The sequence below is a fragment of the Bemisia tabaci genome, chromosome 1 (assembly GCF_918797505.1).
Source record: "Bemisia tabaci chromosome 1, PGI_BMITA_v3".
Taxonomy (NCBI): domain Eukaryota; kingdom Metazoa; phylum Arthropoda; class Insecta; order Hemiptera; family Aleyrodidae; genus Bemisia; species Bemisia tabaci.
Window position 1 is genome coordinate 83832796 of NC_092793.1, and position 23529 is coordinate 83856324.

At 44.8% G+C, this 23529-nt stretch overlaps 1 protein-coding gene across 6 annotated transcripts in view; it reads left to right on the forward strand.

Moving 5' to 3' along the window:
- The window catches only part of LOC109029730 (unextended protein), a 197435-nt gene that overhangs the window by 23607 nt on the left and 150299 nt on the right, over window positions 1–23529 (forward strand). For all 6 annotated transcript variants that reach the window (XR_011900842.1, XR_011900841.1, XM_072306317.1 and 3 more), the window contains exons 2-3: window positions 18448–18832; window positions 22811–23485. Coding sequence is in view for 4 of the 6 variants with exons in the window: in XM_072306317.1 (XP_072162418.1) it covers window positions 18448–18832; window positions 22811–23485 (1060 nt within the window). In the remaining 2 variants the exon portion in view is untranslated. The remainder of the gene's footprint in view (window positions 1–18447; window positions 18833–22810; window positions 23486–23529) is intronic.

Sequence of the window (23529 nt, forward strand, 5' to 3'; positions counted from 1 at the left end):
TCCTCGAAAAGGAACGACGCGGCACCGAAGACACCCTGTCCAGCCGCAAAGAGACCAGGACACTGGTCACCTCCCAGCCCAAAAATGCTGGAGGAAAACCGTGGAAATCCAAGCCCAGTGGGGAAACCGTACTCACAGTAACCTCCACTCCCGAAGATGAACCAGACAAATCTTCATCCTCCCACCAAAAGGACCCACAGTGTCCGCTATGCCTCACCGCACACCGATTGCGGCAATGCCCTACCTTCCAGGCCAAGAGTGCGGCGGACAGACGCTCGTACATCGAAGCAAGCAACTGCCTTGCCCTGCACAAAGTCTCTCAATGCAGCAACACTGGAACTTGCTCCGAATGCGGTAGGAAGCACAACACCATGCTGCACGAAGAGAATCCTCCCACCAAGAAAGCTCTCACTGCATCGCTCGCAGGGAGCAGCCCCTCCTCCACTTCCACGGTCTTATTAGCCACCGCACGCCTCAGGCTAAGAACCCGATAAGGCTCCAAAGTAGTAAGGGGCATATTGGACTCCGCCTATCAGAGCACGCTGATCACCCGACAGCTAGCTGAGGACCTAGGACTCCCTGTCCAACCAGCTCAAACTGGCGTCAGCGGATTATCCGGCTCCCCCGTGGAATCCTACGGTCAGGTCCATGTGAACATGACCTCCATCGGACACCTCTCCGTAGCCAAAAGACATCCCGTCACCGTCATAGACAAAATCACTGATCCGACTCCATGCCCAGCCATAGCGAGTAACATCAGGAAACTAGTGAAAGGATGGGACCTCGCCGATCCCACTTTCGACCAAACAGGAGAGATCCAGAACCTTCTAGGTGCAGATCTGTACCCCGGGCTGATAGCAGGTCCCCCCATACCATTGGGACCATCTCTACCCACGGCCTTCCAGACGAAACTAGGATGCCTACTCATGGGCCCCGCACCAGCTGCCTCCAACAGCCCACGCACACTTCTAAAGAGCCTAAACGTCTATCAGAGCCTTGACCCATCCAGTGAGATGCAGAGCTCCTGGGAGATAGAGGATTTCAAACCTCAAGTGCCATCCCAACCGCCCGAAGACCTTGCCAAAACGCATTACCAGAGGACTACGGAACGCCTACCGACCGGACGCTACAGGGTCCGGCTGCCATTCGCGGAGGACCCCTCCTCCGTAGGAGACTCCCGAAATCAAGCGGTCCTGCTCAGCTCCAGAGGGCACAAAAAAGGTTTTCTCCTGCGATACCCACCAGATGTGCCTGCAAGTCAGCCTGCAGCCAGAAGATCGCCGCTTCCACCTAGTCCTATGGCGACCAGAAGAATCCTCACCACAGCCCCTCCCGACAACCACCTCCTAAAAAACTCCTCTACATCTCCGCACCTAAATGCACATTCCAAACACCCCTTATCGCCCTATATTAAGCACTGTGCACCTCATTTATTTCTTTACCCTAATTCCTTTTTCTCCCTCTACCCATGCCTTCTTGGCGTGCTTTATATCTTTACCCTAATTCCTTTTTTTCCCTCTACCCACGCCTTCTTGGCTTGCTTTACCTTCTTACAATTTTTATTCTTCTATAATCCCTCTACGAGGCTTTATGGGGGGCGGAATGTTCACGCCGTCACCGCCGTGAAAACTAGCAGCTCATATCCCGAAATGTTGCTCCTCGGTCTGCGTTTCGCGACCGGTGCCTTCCCCGCGCCCGGAGCCTCCCATCTCGCGGCCCCCCGCACCCCGCGCGTCTTCCGCGGCTATCTTACGCAACTCCATCGCCCGCACTGATGAGCCCGCCGTACGTCACCTTCGCACCCAAAGCTGCGTCACGCTCCACCGCCATATTCGGCGACTGCCTCCAGCACCCGCTACCCGCGCCGCTGGCCCGGCCACCGTCACCCGCGCCGCGGTTGCGTCACGGCATCATGGGAGAAGCACGCGCTGCCTCCTCCCCTCCTCGTGCGCCCATCCATATGCCGTTCGCACTGCCCGCGTTACGCAACGTCACGTGTCGCGGCACGTGATCCATCCATCTCACTCCTACGCATTGAGGCAAGCGAACGCCCCCTCTCACTCTGGCGGATATCTATACTATAAGCTCCAAGACCTCCTAATTTTGCGAAACTGGTGACGCTTAGTTCCAGCGTTCTACCGGGCCGATTTTCATGATTTTTGCAGCTATCGACGGGCAATTGTGTCTAGATAAGCCAACTCTTTTCAGATTTTCAAAATGTGGCCCAGGTTTTTTATATTACAGGGTAAAGTTGCGAATTCTCCATTTAAACAATGTAAATTTATACTTTTTGTCATAATTCGTTTGAGCGTTCTACCGGGCCGATTTCCATGATTCTTGCGTAAATCGACAGGTAATAGGCCCTAGATGAGCCCGCTTTAATCAGATTTTGGAAAAAGGACCCAGGTTTTTTTTAAAATCACGTTATAAAAGTGAGTGAGTTTACTGAATGTTCCGGTGCTGCTACCGCTATGCGCGGGAGGATGCGCAGTGGTCAAGGAGGTTGCGCAGTATCTGTGTAGCCTGCGCATCAGCTCTACACTTATCTCCACACGAATCGCGCCGTACTCCTTAATTGGAGCGGTGGCCGAGTCGTCTAAGACGTCGAGTGCGTCCATAATGAACTCAATGTGGGATCGATCCCGACTCATGAAATCTTAATTATTACCTGACTATCATTGTTCATTGTTTTACTGCAATATTTCATCAATCAGTCATTCCAAAACGCGTCCTTTTAATTTTAAAGTAATTTTAAGTAAAGTTTAAAATTAAAGTATACCTCATATCGTAATTTTTTAGGGGAAAAATAAAACTAACACTGATAGGAGGGTAAAAATAGGGCCGCGAAGCGGCCCATTGATGGCGCGGAGCGCCTTCACGGGGTTGGGCCGCGTAGCGGCCAGGGGGCGTAGCCCCCTAGTAAATACTGTGCCGTGACCTGCTCCATCGTCACTTCCTTGAGAGACTCTCACGAGGCGCTACGCTTAACCAGCAAACCGATAGGTAAGTTCCTTCCCTATCTATTCCTCAGAGAGTCCCTCTCCAGGCATACGCCCCGGCTACCTACAGCGCTCCGCCACAGGTGCCGACCCTAGGAGTTCCTCCTTAAGGACGTCTCCCTCCCACCCTTGGAGTCACCTCCTTAAGGCAGGCATTTATTTCTCCCACCAAACCAACCCCAAAGGAGTTTCTCCTAGGGCTTTATTTCCCACTAACTTTAGCTCCAAGAGGTACCCTCTGGAATGCCCTGGCGAGCTCCTATCAGGAGTCCCACCGCGCCTCGAGCGCAAAAATTCCCTCAACGCCTTCGGCGTAAACATTTGGCAACGCCTGAAGATTCATACGGCGTTTTTCCTCAGCACGGTAGTATAGTGGGCTGTAAGGGGGACATGCTGCGACGTTAGACCTGCTCTACATACAAAATAATTGTGTTTTCTTGCAAGCCTTTAAATCGAGTTTCAACATTCTAGGCTTAAAGTAAGGCTGTAATGTATGCCTCATACGTGTCTCGTACTTTTTTATCTATATCATTTTAGTTCGGATGATATGAATTAAAGGAATGAACTTTTTCGACGACCGTCGCAATTTGCGATTCATTGGCAATTTAGACCAAGATCTTGAATATTAAAAAATACTTGCACATCTTGCGGGCCCCACCCTACATTTTCAATTTTTACCATAAGAGATCTACATATAGAAGTTTATTGCTTTAGATGAACGCGAATCTGGCATAAATAACCCATTCTCCAAAACATTCGTCAAATCTTCAAAATTCGTCGATATTCGGGTCCAACATGTCAAAGTAGGTATACGGTACAATAGCAATTAGACCTTGCCTTAACTGCTGAGACTTTGCTCAAGGCGTTTAATTGAAATGACATAACTCTGGCCACGTGAACGTAAATATTTGAGGTTTAAGTTTTTTGTGGGAAACCCCAAGATGCAACGGCTAATAATGATCCGATGCACACATTTTACACTCAGACTTATACAAGCATTTTTACACACGCGCGCAGAAAAAAAAAATTGGCCACCGGCCAATTTATGCGCGGCGCTTTGCTCCGACGTTTGGGGGACTTCGCCCCCCCCCCTTCGCTTCGCGTTGTGGCTCGGATACTGCACCAAAACTTCCTCTCCGAAGACGGCGCTGCGCGCCGACCCTGTAGAAGGTCGCAAGATTAACATGAAGGCATGGCTTTAATATGAAATCTTTAATTGAACTAGGTACTGACCCAGTTTTCATTGCCATAATTAATTTCAAAAGGAAATTAATATTGTAAAATGAATTTTGTGACTTATTTGGACCAAGAATCATGATGCGGGATTTTGGAGCCAGTAAAGTTTTATTGGTATAATAAAGATTCGAACCCCCTACTTCTCGGCGCGCAGACGAGTGTCTTAAGCGTTCGGCCACGTATCGAATGTATCTCGACTGAAGAAATTGGCAATATCTGAGATTTTCTGCCCGGGACCTCCACCCGCATGAATAATGATTCACCACCCATCCGCTGGGAGCGTGGCGTCGCACCAGAGTCTCACAACAACAACTTGTCATCATCTGTTTGTCTAACCTCACTGCATAGAGAAAAAAAAGGAGGTGTGTGCATCTTGAGGATTGTGTACCCTGTGACGTAAGTCGGTACAACCTGGTCAGCAAAATCCAAGATGCCCGCAATGCAAACACCTCTTTTTTTTCTCTATGACCTCACTGTACATCTCCGTCTCCCGTGTGTTGCAATTTGGTAAACAAAATAGTTGATTCATGCTTCGTGTACTCGATGTAATCAATGAATCAATCATGTTCTTGCAATATCATTATTATTATAATTGTGTTCAGTGCCACGTAAATCAGAACCGCAAATTATGGAATCTGCCGGAATGCTTAAGTTCATGAACAAAGGAGGGGTATCGATAAGGGCCTTTTTGGGCCCCCTCCTAGAATCTGGAAATTTATGCGGGTTCTCCAATTTGACTCAATGTAGTTTACGGAAATAATTATGATTTAGCCCATAGGCCACTGGATACGTGTTAAACGGTTGCCTAAACATAGGTCTGCAGGCGTATTTTAGCGAAAATTCGTGTTTTTCTATCTTTCCGAGGCTTTTTTGACACCGAGCGCATCGTCCAACTAAAACGAGCTTTTGATATGTTATTAAGGAGGCTTTAGGACACATTTTAACCATGGTTTGGTTTTAGTTAGATGATGCGCTCATAGTTAAAAAAAACTTTTTTGAAAATGGACGTTTAAGGGACATGCGCAAAAATCTTAGAGAATTACGTCGTTAGGTTTTTTTTATGTACAATTAAAGTAAATCTCTTCGTAAGGGTTGAACAAGGCTTGATAACTGCCCTCGATAATATACGTATCGTGCATATAGTTGGAGAGACGTGTTCCCTATGATTTTTGCGGGTGTCCCTTAAACGTCGATTTTTGTAAAAGTTTTTTTACTATGAGCGCATCATCTAACTAAAACCAAACCAGTGTTAAAATGTGTCCTAAAGCCTTCTTGATAACATATCAAAAGCTCGTTTTAGTTAGACGATGCGCTCGGTGTCAAAAAAGCCTCGGAGTGATAGAAAAACACGAATTTTCGCTAAAATACTCCTGCAGGCCTATGTTTAGGCAACCGTTTAACACGTATCCAGTGGCCTATGGGCTAAATCATGATTATTTCCGTAAACTACATTGAGTCAAATTGGAAAACCCGCATAAATTTCCAAATTCTAGGAGGGGGCCAAAAAAGGCCCCTATCGATACCCCTCCTTTCAATGAAGATCTAAGTGTTAGCCCTAGTGTCAGCTTGGATGATTCATAGTAAGTAAGTACCTAAGTCGTCGTCTAATTTTGCATGATATATACGGAACAATTTTGGAGATAATACGTTTGAAATCCTAGGTTTCACCTGACTGAAAGCGTTTGTTGCTTATACCTAGGAGCGTTCTGACTCATTTATCGGAGAATAGACTATTTGCAATTGTCCCCTCTTCAATTATGAGATTAGTCCATAGATCTTGCAGGAACTTAAATTAATGACCCAGGTGGTGCTTTGTGCAAATTTTCACACGATTTAACGCCTTTTTACATAATCTACAGCCCCTCTCAGTGAGCTCTTCGTGTGATCAAAGTGCCCTCGCTTTATGACGCGTAACCCTTCAATTTTGAGTTCAGCCCAAAGATCTTTTAAGGAACTTTTAGGAACCGGCTCAGAGGCCAAAAGTTCTGGGTGTCACGCCCATTGTTCCTTCCACTGAACCTGGATCAATCGAAGTTACCGCTCCAGCACCCGGAACTTTCGGTCTCTGAGTCTGGAACGGACGGTATGTCTTTTGAGGTCATATCTTTTTCCATGCAGTTTTTTTTTTAATTTTTTTTTTTTTTTTTTTACATTTTTTATGTAGGTATGGCACAATTTTGCGAGATAATAGCTCTTAAATGAAACACGACTTAATTGGCCCGAAATGACAATAAAATATGAACAACTTAAAATGGGACGAAGGCCGCAATAATCAAACATGAAAACTTAGATATTTCGCAGCTATCACAAGCGAATTTACAACCGGAAGTAAAAAAGAAAAATTGAGAAGAAACTCAAATTTACTGAGCCTCGCCGTTGTAATGGCGAGTCTCTCAGGAACAATGCTGAGGCTTGGTAAATTTGAGTTAATTTTTAATATTTCCTTTTTATTTCCAGTTGAAAATGCACTTGCAATAGCTGCGAAACGTCCCGGTTTTTTATGTTTTAATTTCGCGGCCTTAGACTCATTTTAATTTCTTTATTTTGTATAACCCTTAAATGTAAGGATTATAGTATGAAGTACAGTCGTAAGCCTCTAATTACTTTGCAGCGTCATGCGACGTCAAGAAATAAGTGTCATCAGAATCGGGATTAGAACGATTAAGTATACATATGTATGATACTTCTGTATTTATGGTTGTCAAAAAGCATGCAAGGGCTCAAAGCTCGTGGGCCCCATGCCCCACCAGAAGCGTGGAATCTGTAGGGCTCATGAGATTTTCAGGACCTTTGTCTACTCCTAGCCTTCAGACCGTGAAAAGACAGCTGCATGAATTCAACATTCAAGACGATGCGCGAAAAGTGGCATGACATGCGACTCGAGGTGCTAGGTAGCTTGTCAGTGGCCGCATATTCAGGGTTGCACCGCTTTTTGTCCCACTACCCCGAGCAGAAGAAAGTGTGTGTAATTAGCCGTGATCGCTGTGCGACGCTCTAACAAAAGAAAGCGCTCTTGGCCTGCCGTAAACGCTCGATTCATTTGCTCCCCGGGATCGGCTAAAATCAGTCTTTTTCTTCGTTCTATCTCCACGTTCCCTATCCAAGATTGACATCCACGCCAGTACGTGTTTGCAGATGAGAATCTTCTTCCGAGAGTTTTCCTTGAAAATTTAAAGTGCGGCAGGTATTTCTGTTTTACCCTTAACCTCATGTGCCATAGTATACCTACCTCTAAAATGTGGAGAGGGATGATAGTTAAAAGGTGGATAATATGGATTAGGTAATGAAAGCACAGCTTTCAGGTGCGCCAAGGGTGCAAAATGTTCTCCATCACGTGATCATGATTGCGTGGCCGCTTGCGTGAGAATTGGGGAAGGCTGGAAAAATTTGGAAAGATTTGTCCCCCTCCCCCCTTTTTTCGGGGAACAAACAGGGAAGCGCATTATTTCGTGCTAGTTGTCTTTCAAGCGTTCGGGAAAGGAAATTATCAAGCAAGTTGTTTTATTTTCTGGTAGTCTTTCAAGCGCTTTGCTTTTGAGGAACGAAACTTCTAAGCGCGCTACTTTTGGAGAAGGAAGCTGTTAAGCTCGTTGTATTGTGTAGAGGCACAATTGTAGCAAAATAGCAAATTTTTGGGAAGGCAAATCATAAATTGGAGAAAGCCAAGAACTTTCTGCACCCCTGGGTGGTTCAACGATTTCAAAAAGGCACAGAAAGTCAACTTGTCAGCATCTTCGCAGCATCTTAATCATTGCTTCCTCCGCCCTTAGATGATTAACTAAAATTAAAATTTAACTTACTCTTAAAATATTTATTTATCAACATTTTTCCTTTCCCTCCTTAGCCCCCCCCCCCCTCATGTAATTTTTTCCTCTTTAATCCCCGCTCTTTGCGGACTTGGTTTTGGGCCGTCTTTAAAGAGCCGCCTCGAAAACCCAATTCTCTCAGAATGACAATTTGCCGAACAACTTTTTTTAATTTGTTCAAACCCGAGTGGTGACTCGGTTCCTCTACTGAATGCAGATCGATATATTTCCAGTTAGTTGACAATGAAGAACTATTTAAAATTGGAATGAACTTGGTTACGAACGAGCCCCGCTTCGCTCCATTATATCTATCGATCCAACCTCCGCCACCCTGACCTTGGGGGGGGGGGGGGGATGAGTGAGTGAGTGAGTGAGGTGCCCATCTCCGCGACCCTGCCAGCCCCTATGAATGCAGCTTTGCTAACCCGCAGTGCGATGTAGACCACGTTACGCTAGTACACGTTCATAGAGAAAATGTTGATACAGGATCCCGATGAGACCTTCAGGATTCAGGAAGTAGTGATGACTTTGAATTGGAGAGGTTTCTTCTTTTTCTAACATTAACTAGGGTTGTGGGTAAATCTAGAGTATCTAAACAGGGTGTCTCACGAAAAAGGAGCCATCTGGAATATCTGGGGAACGGGTTGGAATTTCTAAAAACGTTAAAAGACGAGTTCGTTTATATCGTGGGGGACACCTTTTTACATATTTTAAATTTTCCGGGACCGCGGGAGGGGCGCGGAGCGGGGGTGCTCCTCCCATAAATTGAAATTTTCAAATGGCAACCCCATTTTTTCATCTCAGAAATCGATTCTACGCAAAAGAAGAAGCCACGATGTCCAAACCGGATGTAAATCGGACAATTTTTCAGCGATTGGCCGAGGTTGAAACATTTTTCTAATGCTCTTTTCAAGAAATCCCCACGCGGAATGGGATTACCGTATCAAACTAAATGTATTTTTTTTTCTTGGTTTGATTTATCACTTCACTTCATGAAAAATGTCATTTTCTTATTTCGTACATAAGTACATTAAAATTATAGTTCTACTAGTCGTTCTGGGCGCGCTTGGAGGGTATGGATTCGATCGACATGAATCGATCGAAAAATGAAAACGTGAATCGATCGACGTGAATCAATCTACACAGATTCCGTCGACAAAATTCGATTGATTCACGGGTTTGTCGATCCACTCACGGCTTTTTTAGATCCATCCACGGGTTTGTCGATCGACTCACGGGTTTGTCGATCGACTCACGGGTTTCTAGACCGACTCACGGGTTTGTCGATCGATTCACAGGGTTGTCGATCAATTCACTTTGATGTCAAAATGGTCAAGATGTGGGTAATGGCGGCAAGGAGAGACTCCCGCGTAGTTTGACCAGCTGTACTGCAGCCAATGAAAATCGTTTATTTTCAACTTGAATTTGATGGAACTTTGACGGGCTTTTTCGGGCTTAAGGACTTGATTTTCAACGTCGCGTTCAAATGGAGCGTAATAACAACCAGCAGGCACAAGCCCAAATTCGTGGTGTTGGTATTTCAAACGGATCGACGGGATAATCACCTGAAGGATTCCTCTCTTTTCGACCATGTAAATGTGCGCTCGATCAGCGTTCAAATCGGTGAGCGTCGGTTTCCTCAAGTTGATACGATCTACGATTTCCCAAGTATGGATTATCGAAAGTATGAGAGACTACTGGAAAGGTGAGAAACTCTGCGAGCCAGCTATGTTGTATGAACATTTCAAAGATCGCGCGATTTTTGTCATCAAATGCGTTCAAGGTGAAGATTTAAAAACAGCTCCGGTGGATATCACTTTGACCGTTGTGGTAAATGAGAATTTCCCGGCCAACACTACAGCCCAGGTGATCCTGATCACACCTGTGAAGTATTCGTACGAACTACTGCACGGAACCGTGAGGCAATTGGATTGATCTTAAGCAAAAATTAAAAAAAAATAACATGTTTATTTTTTCATTTTTTTTTAAAACATGTTATTTTTTTTTTCAAGCATTACATCATTTAGAAAGGAATACAAACATGACGTACAATATAAATCAAGCTGCAATGTTTGGAACGAGTGCGAATTTGTGTGTCCTTCCGATCGGGCCTTCGTAGATGCGATCGAAGGATCCAGCGTTGATATCCTGAATTGCATCGTCCGTCAAACGGTCCGCAATGTGCGAAGGTAGGAAGAGGAGACGATGATGATTTTCGAGGACGATTTCAGCGGCAACGGTTATCCCGTACTTGGATGGTATTTTGATGAGTTTGTTCATCTTGTAGCGAGCGTTTACAGTCAGCTCTTTAGCGTTGACACTCAAGATTGAATTGTTGAAAACGTCCATGATGGTGGCTGTCGTCAATTCTATCTGCTGTATATCAAGGTTCTGATGATTCCACTTTTCGTCTGCTATATTTCGAGTGAAACAATTGCTCTGCTATATTAAGCACGGATGATTTCACTTTTCGTCTGCTATATTTCGGTTCGTTCAATCTGACTTATTCTCCACTCCTATATTATTATCGGGGTGATTCCTTTGTTCGTCTGCCACTATAATTTTCTGCTGCTCCTGCATGATTTCAGTTTTGAAATATTCCCCATAAGAGGAATCCGACAACCACATACACAATCGAAATGCGTTCGACATAGCGCAGAATGGATGTACTAAAGGACACGTATGTGCTGTCGACCAACGAGCCAATAATCGCAAGGACGGGCAATCTTAAGCGTCCAAATTTACAACGATACATTTTTCCGGCACGCAACGATTGATATAATCTCGTTTTTGTTCAACTTTAACATACAGTACATCGTAGCGGTTACCGATGTGATTCATTTTTGAAGTGAATTCATCGCACTCGAGAAACCCGCTTTCCCATTCCAAGTGATGATGATTGTGTTTTAACCACTTGTTTGTCATAACGTCATTGGCGTCCAACTTACTGCTCGGGAACGGAGGTTTGAATAAATAGAGTTCAGTTATAGTACAGTCCATATCGACAAGACCAAACTCTTTGACGATGAATTTTCCTTGGCTCCAAAAACCTTGTGCATCGAGACAAGCCATCGTCTTCTCGTTCCGTTAGTTACACTTTTACTATTTTTTCAAATTCTAGGTTTCTTAACCGATTGTTCTCCAGCAGAATTATTGACACTATTTATACGAGGTCGTTAAACCGCGAGGATTTTTCTCAACTCGGTCCCGGCTCCGCAACTTTCAACCACCATGCAACGGTCGTTGTTGTCACGGTAACCCCAAGGAACAGTGTTCACGCCGTCCTCTAGAATGCAACGTTTGTCATCGAGTCCGGACAGAGTTGTTTTCCTCGTTTCGAACGAGTAGAGTTGATGTTTGCGCCCCCCGATCCTTCGCATCGAATCGCTCATCCTCGATTCAGGATCCTGCAATACGCTCAGAAAGTTGTCGAAGTTTAGCGTTCCTAACGCTCCCGTTGATACACTTTTTGCTCGTTTTTCAGTTTCACCGTCGGCGAATCGGTAGGCGTATATTTTCACTCGCAGCGCGACGAACTCGGCAATGGGTCGACCCGCCGTTTCGTCTTTGAACGTTACCATCACTTTTCGGTTCTGCATGCTTCGACATTGATGTCCTTCTGGGAAGTCGAAAGTGTCGTACATGTGTAGGTCTTGCATCATATCATCGTAGACGTTCGGTGTAGTCAACTCGTAAATGAACGAGTCCGTATCCATATAGAGAAGTTGAACTTGGTCGGGATTGTACTTCTTAAGCATGTGATTATAGTGGAATTAATACATGTGCACTTTACTCAGATCTAAGATTGAAAAACCAACTATCATGGGTCTGTTTATGACGACCTCTGTTCTCCGTAAATGGATTGCTACCAACCCTTCGTCAAAAATCGTACGATCGATGAAATCGACCCGTGAGATGGCTTTCAATATCTGTTTACTGTTTGTACCCAATTTAATATTCTTTCGCTTCAACGGGTTCTCGATAAATTTTCCGTAGCAAGCGTTGGTGCATAGTTTCAGGAGCGTTTGGTGGAACGGATTCGTAGCCTCCCGTCTCAACCGGGTGTTCAGCTCGATGAAGGGTGCCAAGAAAGGAGCCTGACGGAATTTGATGGCCCGGTTGACGCGCAGGAGTTTTAATCCTTGACCAAGCGCTTCTTTAAGCATAACATAATTTATTACATAGTTGTATTTATTAGCTAGAGTCGTCAATAGTTTCGTTGATTTCCCCGCTCCCGATGGTGGAATTTCGTTCTTGCACAAATACGGATGGTCCTTGTGCAGGTCGTGAAGGTGTCCTGGATATTCAATATCTACATCGAGTATGAACCCGGAAGGAGCGTCGTCGGGATGGTTAATAATAGTTTTTGCCAGAGTTACCAACTCTTCTCCTTCCGGGACCCAGGTGTAGTTATTCGTAGGGTAGATGCTTGCTCATGGTATGGGCGTACAATGCCGTCACATCTAAGTATTGGATGTAGGCCAGTGGTATTTTAGGATCAAACTGATCCGGTATCAAAGGATTGTTTGCGAGAGCGTGCCGTTTTACCACCTGTGTTATCCCGCCTCGGATCGAGCTCATAATCATGAATACCATATCCATATCTTTGAAAAGTTGGATTTTCGCTTTAGTTATTTTTAAGAAAGCGTCGAAAGCGAAACCGGGTAGCGTTAAGTAGTTGGCACAGTCCAAACTATAGTTTTTCATCCCGAAGAGTCGGAACTCGTCGAACACATCGCTGAGGAGGCACTCGTCGAGTCGCAAGTAGAAATCTGAATACTCGCCGAGATTACGGAAATTGAAATTTTTCCAAACTTGGAGAAACCGTTGGTATTCCTCTTTGGAGATGTGCGTTTGAGTCAGGGTGTTGAAGAAAGCCTCTCGCGGTGGTGGACGCGCCTCGTTCAACTTGACCGGATTGTCAACGTAATCGTACGGGAACGGAGCTTTCCGACAAACCATATCGAACTCAGTGTCTGTGCGAGTAAGCTTCCTCGTGCGAACGAAAGATTTGCGCGGGATCATCTGAACCAGTTTATCCAACGACGCTGAGAGGAAGCGGAACGAGTCGATGAAATTGATCGAAAACCTGTTACCCAGATGGACCTTCATGCTGATGTAATTTTCCTCCGTGTGTGGTATTATTTCGACGCGATGAAGATACTTGTTCAGAGCCAGCACTACCTCATGGAAATCATACCTACTACCATTGTGCAGGACGACTCTAACACATTTTTCATGTCGGAAAATGAGATTGCAATTTGAACATAAGGCTTTTTGATAATTGGACCTTGTTTTCCCTCCTGCTCTCTTTTGATGGTCATGATCCCTTACCTTTACGATACCTGGCTGTGAGAAATGCACCTCGCAATGTCCACACCTATTTTCCGCTTCATGCGTGGCCCGATCTTCATGTGACATTATTATTTTACCCCCTTTGTCATTGTAACTCCAACTGATTCTTCCTAACAGAGTGATTATATATATATATCCCGTAACGAGGAGGTAAGCGTAAGAATTTGAGATGTGTCGCCCTTACGCAGACGCTGGATACTCCGAGTCACCATGAATTTGTTCTAAGTAAACTTCAAAGTCTGCATAAATTACGTATTCATGTTTTATTTCCTTATGGTGATTTTCGAATTTGAGGTATTGCTTGTCTGGAAATGTAGCTAGGAATGCGTCTTTGCTAACTGAAGAGCAAAGAATTTTATGTTGACTCAATTGCTCCATCGAGTACTTGTGCGTGAAGCATTTCTTGCAGATGAACACTTGACATTTACATTTTGTCAACTGATTACGTACAAGTTGTTCAAAGTTACTGATCCAACAATAATGGTAACTTAATGGTACGGGGGTTGAGAGACATAGTAGGTCGGTGTGGTCCTCTGTTTCCGGGTCGGCAACTTTAATTGGGTAAACTGTATACTTTTTCTTGTTGGACACCAAACTCTTACGGAGCCCAAATACCGAAACCGATACGTTGTTCCTTTTCTCAAATTTGACAATGTCATCTATACTCGTGGGGAATCGATCGTCTGAGAAATCGTAACGATTGAACAGATCTAAATATTTTTCCAGGCGCTGTTTATCCTTCGCATCTCTCGGGAGGAACTTCATCAATCGTTTAATTCACCGTTATTTACGTAAACAACATGCTTCGTCGAAAATGGCACCTTAACGTACGCTCCTCCATGTAAAGCGTAATGGTGGTTGACACGTAGCTCCATACCCTGTATCTTCTTCAGCACCCACCCGGATCCGTTCTTGTGAAAATCGAATGACTCTTTATTGATCTTGGCCCTGAACTTTTCATAATACTCGTCGTGATCTGTTGACGCGAAAATAGCTTCGTTTTTAGTCTTAAACTTTTTCAACTGCATTCTTTCCTTGTTCTTATCGTCAGCTTTCTCATATTCAGCGTAAACTAGTATATTAACCTTCAATGCCTCGCCGGTGAGTTCTTTTTTAATCTTTCCAATCACGAGGTCTTTAGCTGATAGTAGGTAGTCATCAATTATGAGAATCTCCGGTTGGAAGTTTGTGATTAAAAATGTTTTCAACCTACTTTGACAAGCAGTCTCGACTTGAACTATCCGTACTTTCGTCTCAAACAAATTTCTTATATGACTTGCAGATTCTTCATGTTTTTCTCTTTTCTTGTATGATATTTTGCATGTGTCACAATATTTCTGATTCTCGTCGTCGTCGTTGTCATTGGCAGGTGATGAGTCGTCTTTTATGGTGGTCCTCTTTTCAATTTGTTCGGGAGATTGCTCATGATTCTCTCCCTCCATATAAGACTCATCACAAAGATCACAATGGATGAGCGCGTTGTGCTCCTTTTTAAAATGCGTTTCACCGTTGATACCCTCCTCCTTTTTAATTTGTTCCGCACAGTCTTCATGCTTTTTACCTTGTTTATAAAATTAATCAGATATCACATTTGGTGAAAGGTTCAACAATCTGTTGTGCTTGTTCTTGAGCAGCCATGATAAAGATACTACTTTCAGCTTTAAGTTTTCCGAGTCGGTAAATAAAGGAAATTTACACTATCTTTACGTTGTAAGATTCTGTTCACTGAAAATATTTCAGAGTGAACAAGTGAGTACTATCATAAGCTCGAGGTTTTCTGATTTCGTCAGAACAGAAAATCTACACTATCTTTAAGTTTATAAGATTCTGTCCACTAAAAAGATTTCAGAGTGAACAACTGAATACTATTGTAAGCTCGAGGTTCTCTGATTTCGTCAGAATAGAAAATCGACACTATTTTCTCGTTTGTAAGATTCTGTTCGTTAAAAGATTTCAGAGTGGACAAGTGAATACCATTATAAGCTCGAGGGTTTCTAATGTCATCAAAACTGAGACTGACGAGCTTTCCCCTCGGAGACACACACACACACACACACACACACACACACACACACACACACACACACACACACACACACACACACACACTTACATACGTATAGTTCCTAGACCGAGCGAGACGGAAGGATATTTTCCAGAAGTGTAAGTGAGGCAGCCCCAGTTCTGTTGGGTATTTTCAAGGCACACTCCACAGTTACTTCTCAACACACACACACACACACACACACACACACACACATACATACATACGTATAGTTTCCATACCGAGCGGAAGGAAACTGTAGAGTCATAATTTACCTCAAAGTAAATATAGTAGTATTTGTTAATCACCAAACTCGGTTTTACTCGGACAAACTGTGTAGTCATAATTTAGATCAATGTAAATATAGTTGTAGTAGTCAAAGTCGTAACATAAATTAAACTTTTATGTAGAGTCATAATTTACCTCAAAGTAAATATAGTAGTATTTGTTAATCACCAGACTCGGTGACACTCGGACAAACTGTGTAGTCATAATTTAGTTCAAAGTAAATACAGTAGTAACATAAAACTACACTTTCATGCAAGTGGGGGAAAATGATCAATTCGAGTCGGGGAACGTAAAAATAGTATCGAGGAAGTGTGATCGATCATTTCAAAACAAGAACTTGTCAAGTATGGACGCTCCAACCCTCAAATCGCAATCGATCCGAGGGATGAACACCTTGAACGCGGTTTATGAGGCTTTCTCTTACAAGATTCCAGGAATGCGAGCAGAGCTGTTGAACAAGTTTGCCCGACTCCTTTTTCCTGACAAGTTGTCACACCATCTTAAACTCAGCTCAACAGACACTTCCGATCCCGTCGGGTGTTATGGGTTACTTGAGATAACCGAAAGATTTTGCCATTTCCTAGAACGTGTCGCGGACGAGCACGAAATAATGTACATCCTAAAGCAGTGGTAAAAGAAAATAGACGAACGGGACTGGAAGTCCCGACTTGCAGACTCGAGGGTGCGATTCACAGAGCATTGTACATCAGACAGAGGAGAGAGGCTCTCGGAAAAAGACCTAATCCTTCCACTCTCCAGAAGTCTGGGATGTTCTATGACCGTCGAAAACTTCCAAAACTTGCTCCTCAAGAACAAGGAATCCTAGTCTCTCGTGACTTGCTCTATTAAAGACATTCTGACAAGCAACCTAGAGCTCCGCACCGGCACTTTTCAGTGCCGTTCGTAGCTTTGTGGATTTGAGCGAGGGCTGCCTATGAGAATCGATGGGGACGACAAAAAGGGAAGTGAGATTCAGTTAGTACAGAGTGACCAAGAAAGCATCAATAAAATTCACTATCATTTCGTCCTTTTCGTCGGGAGGTCGTTACCGGACTGTCTGACCACAGTCCGGTCGCGCGCTGGTTGCCCGAGAGCGCAACCAGCGGCCCCCTCCCGATTGCCGCTCGGCACCGCGCATGTGCGCCGTCTCCCTCTCCTCTCTCACGGCAGCGGGGAGTATCACAATATTAATCCGTACTAGGAGGCAATGGTCAGCTCACGACATTACCTCTCTCAGCGTCCTGGCCTCCTTCGCTGGATCCAGTTAAGTTTTATCACCTGTTCAGGCATTAATGTCTCTAAGGAGCCTTCGATTGACGAACTCGGGTCCAGCGGAACCAGGTGGGTCCACTAATACCCCCAAGGAGTTCGTGTGCACTGGCGGGTCCGTGTCTTTAGGGACAGGTCGTGAAGAGACAATCCAAACGGCAATCAATGGTTGGCAATCCAAAACTTGACGGGATTCCAGGTGGCTCCCGCCCAGGGCCCCGAGAGAACACCCGTGTTACGAGGGCGCTCCAATGAAGTCCTACCTGCTCTCAACCATGGGACACAGAACTATTTGGCACCGCAAGGTGCAGCCGGTCAACAGTGCCCCGTCGTAGAACCCGACCGGTCTGCCTCCGGTCCGATTGCTTTCAACCCGCGCTCTCCAAGAAGACAGCGGGAATCACGAGCCGAACACGCTGCTGGTCCCGCCTACTCTACGGCCTTATCTCCACGGGCCGTTTCACGAGATTTGTCCCAGGGAAAAATCTCGATTACGAAGTCGGGAAAAATATTGAGTTAATCAATATTTTTCCCAGTACCAAGTATGGTCCTGTTACTCCAAGGACCCACTGAGAGAGGAAGAATTGTAAACGAACTGTGCAATATTTTGTTGAATACTCCATCGTACATGTTTGTTTAGTGAAAATGATGTGTGTAATTGTCAATTGAGTGCAATTATTATTTTAATCCCGGTTAAATACTCGACTTTAACTAAGTTATCTTCCCGCGCAAACTAGTCGCAGGACCGTAAGAGCCTCTTCCCGTGGAGACGGTAACTGGGAAAAATCCCAGAAGTTTCATTCCTGCGATTCGAACTCGGGACAAATCCCATGAAAACGTCCCGTGGAGACAAGGCCTACTGGGTAGACGTAGGTGGTAGGTACATACGAGTGCACTAGTGCAGAGAGGCGTTAACGGGAAAGTGGCACCAATCCCCGCGTAAATGCAGGGTGTAGGGTAGCAGGGGTCTCTCATACCCGACACCCACAGGCAGGTGGTATGAGAATATTCCCGGATGAAAATCATGGACCTTTTCAGGATTCATCCATTCCTGGGATCCGGAGCCTAAACTCAGCCTCAGTGTGCCTAAATGTAACCCGAATCCCTCGAAAAATAGGAGGGCGTTTTTTTTTTTTTAAAAAAAAAAAGAAGGAAGGTAGTAGTAGTAGTAGTAGTAGTAGTTGTTGTTGTAGTAGTAGTAGTAGTATTAGTAGTAGTAGTAGTAGTAGTAGTAGTAGTAGTAGTAGTAGTAGTAGTAGTAGTAGTAGTAGTAAAATAAGTTTATTTTGAAGCGGTGCTTTAGCATCTAAGGCCATTTACTCCTCTGTGTGGTTACATTGTAATAAAGAAGAAAAGACGGAAGGAAGGAAAGAAGGAAAAATCCCAATGTAGGTGTTGCAGGTTTATTTGACGTTGTCCATCTAAAATTGAGTTTTCTCGTATGTTTCAGATGGGGTTCAAGTGCAGTCTCCGAAGTGGAACCAGGGACGATCTCGGAGTCGGACACGGGAGCGCTACGATCCCGTCGAAACGGGAACTCGGAGTCGGAGTTCGGAAGTGTGAGAGCGGTGTCGCAGCTGCCGCCCTCGGTGGTGGAAGCGCCGCCGGCTCCGATTCTGCCGTCAGACGACGTAATCCTTTACGGGATGCGGCTGGAGAGTGCTGAGTCGCCGGCCGAGTACGACGAAGCCGGTGTCCCCGAGCTCCTGGCAGGCACTAAGGCCACGTTTCGCCTCTTTGGCTCTGGCTGGACCAACCAGACCGTCTTTGCCCTCACCGCCAGCAGCGGCCACCGTAACGGCTACTGCGAACATCCTAAGGACGAAGTCGCAAAGGTAGGCCCTGTCGCCAAGGCTAGCACAATATATAATAACACCGCCAGTATTAAACTCATTCATCAAATTATCACCAACTCATCTGAAATTACATTAATTCAATCAGCTCTTGTAAAAACAACTAATATTCATTTCCTCTACTTGCCGAAAGAAATTCCTCAACCCACCGGCAGCTCTGGGGTTGCATAGTAACCAGTTAAGAAGCACAATATGATATCCATATTTGAAATCGGTTGGATCAAGAAATTGCTTCCCGTGAACCACTGTTTGGCAAACAATCTGTTCGAAAATGAGCGTGTTTAGTAATGTTTAATTCCTCCATATCTGAAAACTGCGGAGTCCACAGAGTTCACAGGAATTTTCCTCGATTTCTTTTAACAATATTAACCCACGAAAAACGAGCTGTAAGTTGCGTTTTTTGAGCTCTCATTTAAACGCGTGCCGGCGAGTCACTCAAAATGGCCGCCTCGCCCGCCCGTCGGAGAATAGCTACACTCGTTGAGTTAACTCCGCAGCGAAAATTCCTGTGAGCTCTGTGTGCTCTCTAGATATCAGAAAAGCAGGAATTAAACATTAAACATTACTCAACCAGCTCATTTGTTTCCATCTACTCATCGTGCGACAAGGAAGGGCGTCCGTTCGGTTTTCAAGAAGCTGTCGAAACAGTTGAGTTAAAAAGTGATAGCGATGAGTAGATCCATACTGATTGCAATGGGAGTTTTTAAAGCTGGCAGACATGAACTCACGAAAAAGGTGACACAACTGGGGTCAATTATTTTACCCTTTTCCGGGGGGGCATTGGCAAAAACGCTGAAAGACGTGCCTAATGGATTTTCATGAACTGCAATTTGGCCAAACGCCGATCGATTTTGAGAAGGCATGAGTGTAAGGTCCCCTTGTAAGTTGTTGTCAAGGGGCACGGCAACATCAATTAAAGGTCAGGTATCACCTGCTTACCTTTCATTATTAAGTAGGGCTTGCTCGCTTAGAAACAACGGTCAGTCTGCAACTGCATATTCCATGACACTGTCTTCCTTCCAGATTCAGTTAAATTCAGGGGTCGGTTAAGATTGATTGAAAGGAGGTTAGCTTATTCGTCCATTTGTACGCCTTGTTGATGACGCACTAGTGGGAACTCAATTGGCGCGAAGTTCGAATCGACGTGTGAAGGGCGGGTTGTGAGCGCAAAAGAACTGACGCCACTACCGCATTGCATGGGCCGTCTACATTTGTTAACCTAACTTCAATCGGAATGGTTTGAAAGTTCCGCCAGATCGAGTTCCCACCGGTACGTCATCAATATGACCGGATGTACCAACCTCCATTCAATCAACCTCGGGAGGTGGTGCTGTGTGCTTATATTTGTATAATTTTGCCGCCCAAAAAGGGAATATTTGAATTCGGGTTATTTGAAGTTTACAGTTGAAGAAAGTTCAGTTTTGAAAAAAAGTCATTTAAAATACTCGTCCGTAAAGTTCTAGGCACGGAGTTGGCGAGTTATAAACTGCAATACATCTTTACAGCCTTACTTGGCACAAGAATGAGCTAAAATGTTCACAGCGTATCATTCAGGAAAATGGAAGAGCGTCGCCGTTGAAATTATTCTGTTACATGTTTACGCCTGTAGAATTTCGCATTGACTTGGCGGCTATGGCTGTCACTTGCTACATGCTAGATCAAAGGTATCATAAACCGCACCAAAATTGTCCTTTTTCAGGGCGTCGATTGGATGTTTCAGGGGCGAGTAATTGACATTATTTCGAGGGCTGAAGAACGGAGGTACGACATAAACAAAAGTAGATAAACAACACAAACCACAAACAAATATAAGGGGGGCGAGGCCGCTGGCAAAAAGTACAAAATTGCAGACAGGGAAACGCACACCAAGGCGAAGAAGGAAAAGCGGAGTCAGAGAAACTAATTGCACCCTGATCTTTACACTCGTTTGAATTCGTGCGGCCGGGCCACAAAGTAGGTTACGGATAGAAAGCTTTTGGACCAACCGTTAGTCGCACAGTGACCTAGAAGCGAAAACATTAATAATTGATGCCTCATCGCTTGGGGTGTAAAAATGAGTCCTTTTCGGTAGGCCAACGGTATGTGTTACTACTTGCCTCTAAATATGCAATGCTGCTCTTGACGGAAACGCCATCGATACTTCGCGGGAGTCCAGTTGCAGCGTCGTTGCCCAATATGTTTGTCTTCTGGGTTGCTAGGCCCGTAAAACCCACCATTAAGCGTGTCAATTACGTCCTGTTTGAAATATAGCTTCCAGTTTTGAATGTACTGCGATTGAAGCGGTACGTCGCACACCCCTTTGTAAAGCATTTTTGCTGCACCTTCAACGTAAATGTCATTGTCTAGAATACCTTTATTGACAGAGTATGACCTTTCTCATCGTTTTACTACAGGAAGACTGTACCGCATTTTGATTGGTCAACGAGTTTTTAGGCTTCATGATGCTCTTACGGCCGTAAATAAAGAAACAAGATGGCGGCTCACCGTAACATTGATAAGAAGCTAAAATGTGACAAAAAGGACCCCGCACACGAACACCTCTTATGGGAAGCTGCACCATGAAGAAACATTATTTTTTTTTATGGCATTCGATTCTCCTTAAGATGCTGATCAAAAGTTATTATTGCGCCAATTTTCTACGATGCACCGTTTTCGCAAAAAACGGCCGAGAAGATTCAATTATTCAGCGACAATGAATAAAAAAGAACAAAGCACTCGAGAACAGGCCCGATGTAAATAAAGAAAAAACGTAGCCCGTGTCCGTATTCTTATCTGTACCTGCCGACTCTAGGGCTATCTCCTTCCCGCTCTCGTCCGGTTGACGTTCACTGTTTTTTTCTGACTTTCCTGTTCTTATGCTCCTCAAGAATCTGATTTGGATGGTCGAGCAAAATGGCGTGCGGAATCCGAGGTAAGACTGCCGGTCGGTGCGGGATTTCCCCTGATCTCCTTGACACACAGCACTCGAGTGCTGAAATGAGGAATCTTTCTGGTTTTTTTTCTCCGAATAATTGAATCTTCTCGGCTGTTTTTTGCGAAAACGGTGCATCGTAGAAAGTTGGCGCAACACTAACTTTTGATCAGCATCTTGAGGAGAATCGAATGGTTAAAAACTATAAAGGTTTACTCATGGTGCAGCTTCCCATAAGAGGTGTGCGGGGTCCTTTCAATTATACGGCATAATCAATTAAACCAGCATATCTACTAATAACACATGAAAAACACATGAAAACCTTTCAACCTTTGCGCCCTTATCACAGGAGGATGTAAGATATGCATAACCTCAAACTTGCTTGCTCATAACAGCCCTCTTATTTGTTTATCTACGGGTGTGAGAATATCGTCAGCTTGTTTTCACTCGACCAATGAAAAACCGGCATTGAAATGGCCACACTCTGTCTATAAAAGTACTCTAATGTACTTTCAGTGGCGTACGGTCCATGTAAGTAAAGGGAGCACTGCTTGCTCTAAGATTTCTGAAGAAATATCGTGTGAGAATGGGGAAAGACCCATCCTAAGCCAAAGAAGAAAGTGGTTCCAAAGAGGGCGTTATAACACCCTCTTTGGAAATAGTGAAAATTAACTTAAGCGTCTCTTGCGTAACGCGTGCCCTTATATGTGTTTTATCATAAAATTGTCTGCTTTCCCTTCCTCGTAAGCATCTTTTGATGTTTAATTATCGGTAGCGTGTACAAATTGGCCTGAAGACCAAACATTTCCATGTCGGAACTGAAAAGAGGAAGCAATTCCCAAGTCCTCATAAATATCGAAATCTATCCATGTATCGAAAATTGATTGATTGAATGGCTGAATGTACATATATGTTTGATCCATTCCTATTTAACGGCACGTCTTTTTTTGCAACTATGACTTCAGAAACGTCTCTGTTGTTCAATCGAGCCTCGAAGTGGCTTGTCCAGTGCTGAAATTAATCATTAAGAGTTCTGTTTATATGCGCAGGTGCAACTGGAGGACTCAGAGACCTCAGTGCTCATCACTATCAAAGTGCCCGAAGACGCAGGTCTGACGCTGTATTTCTGCTCAAAAGACCTCTCGATGCACAACAGAACGATGAACTCTGTGTGGAAGCACCTCGGCTCGGAGAAGTTCATCGCGCTGCGCACCTATCAGAAGTTGATCCCCCTCTGGCTAGCCATTATCATCATCCTGGTGTGCCTTTCCTTCTCGTGCCTCTTCTCGGGGCTCAACCTGGGTCTGATGTCCCTGAACCGGACGGACCTAAAAATAATCTGCAACACAGGCACGGACGCCGAGCGCCGCTACGCCCGCGCTATCTACCCGGTCCGGGAACACGGCAACTTCTTGCTCTGTTCCATCCTCCTGGGCAACGTCATGGTCAACTCCACGTTCACCATCCTTATGGACGATCTCACGTCAGGGCTCGTCGCTGTCATTACATCAACGCTGGCTATCGTCATCTTTGGCGAGATTTCGCCGCAGGCCGTCTGTTCGCGACACGGGCTGGCCATCGGGGCCAAGACCATCTGCATCACGAAGGTGGTCATGGTACTCACGTTCCCGCTGTCCTTCCCTATCAGCAAGATCCTCGACTGGTGCTTGGGCGAGGAGATCGGAAATGTCTACACCAGAGAACGTCTGAAGGAGCTTGTCAAGGTAAAGCTGATGATATCTACTCATTCAGAATTTATATTAGTGGA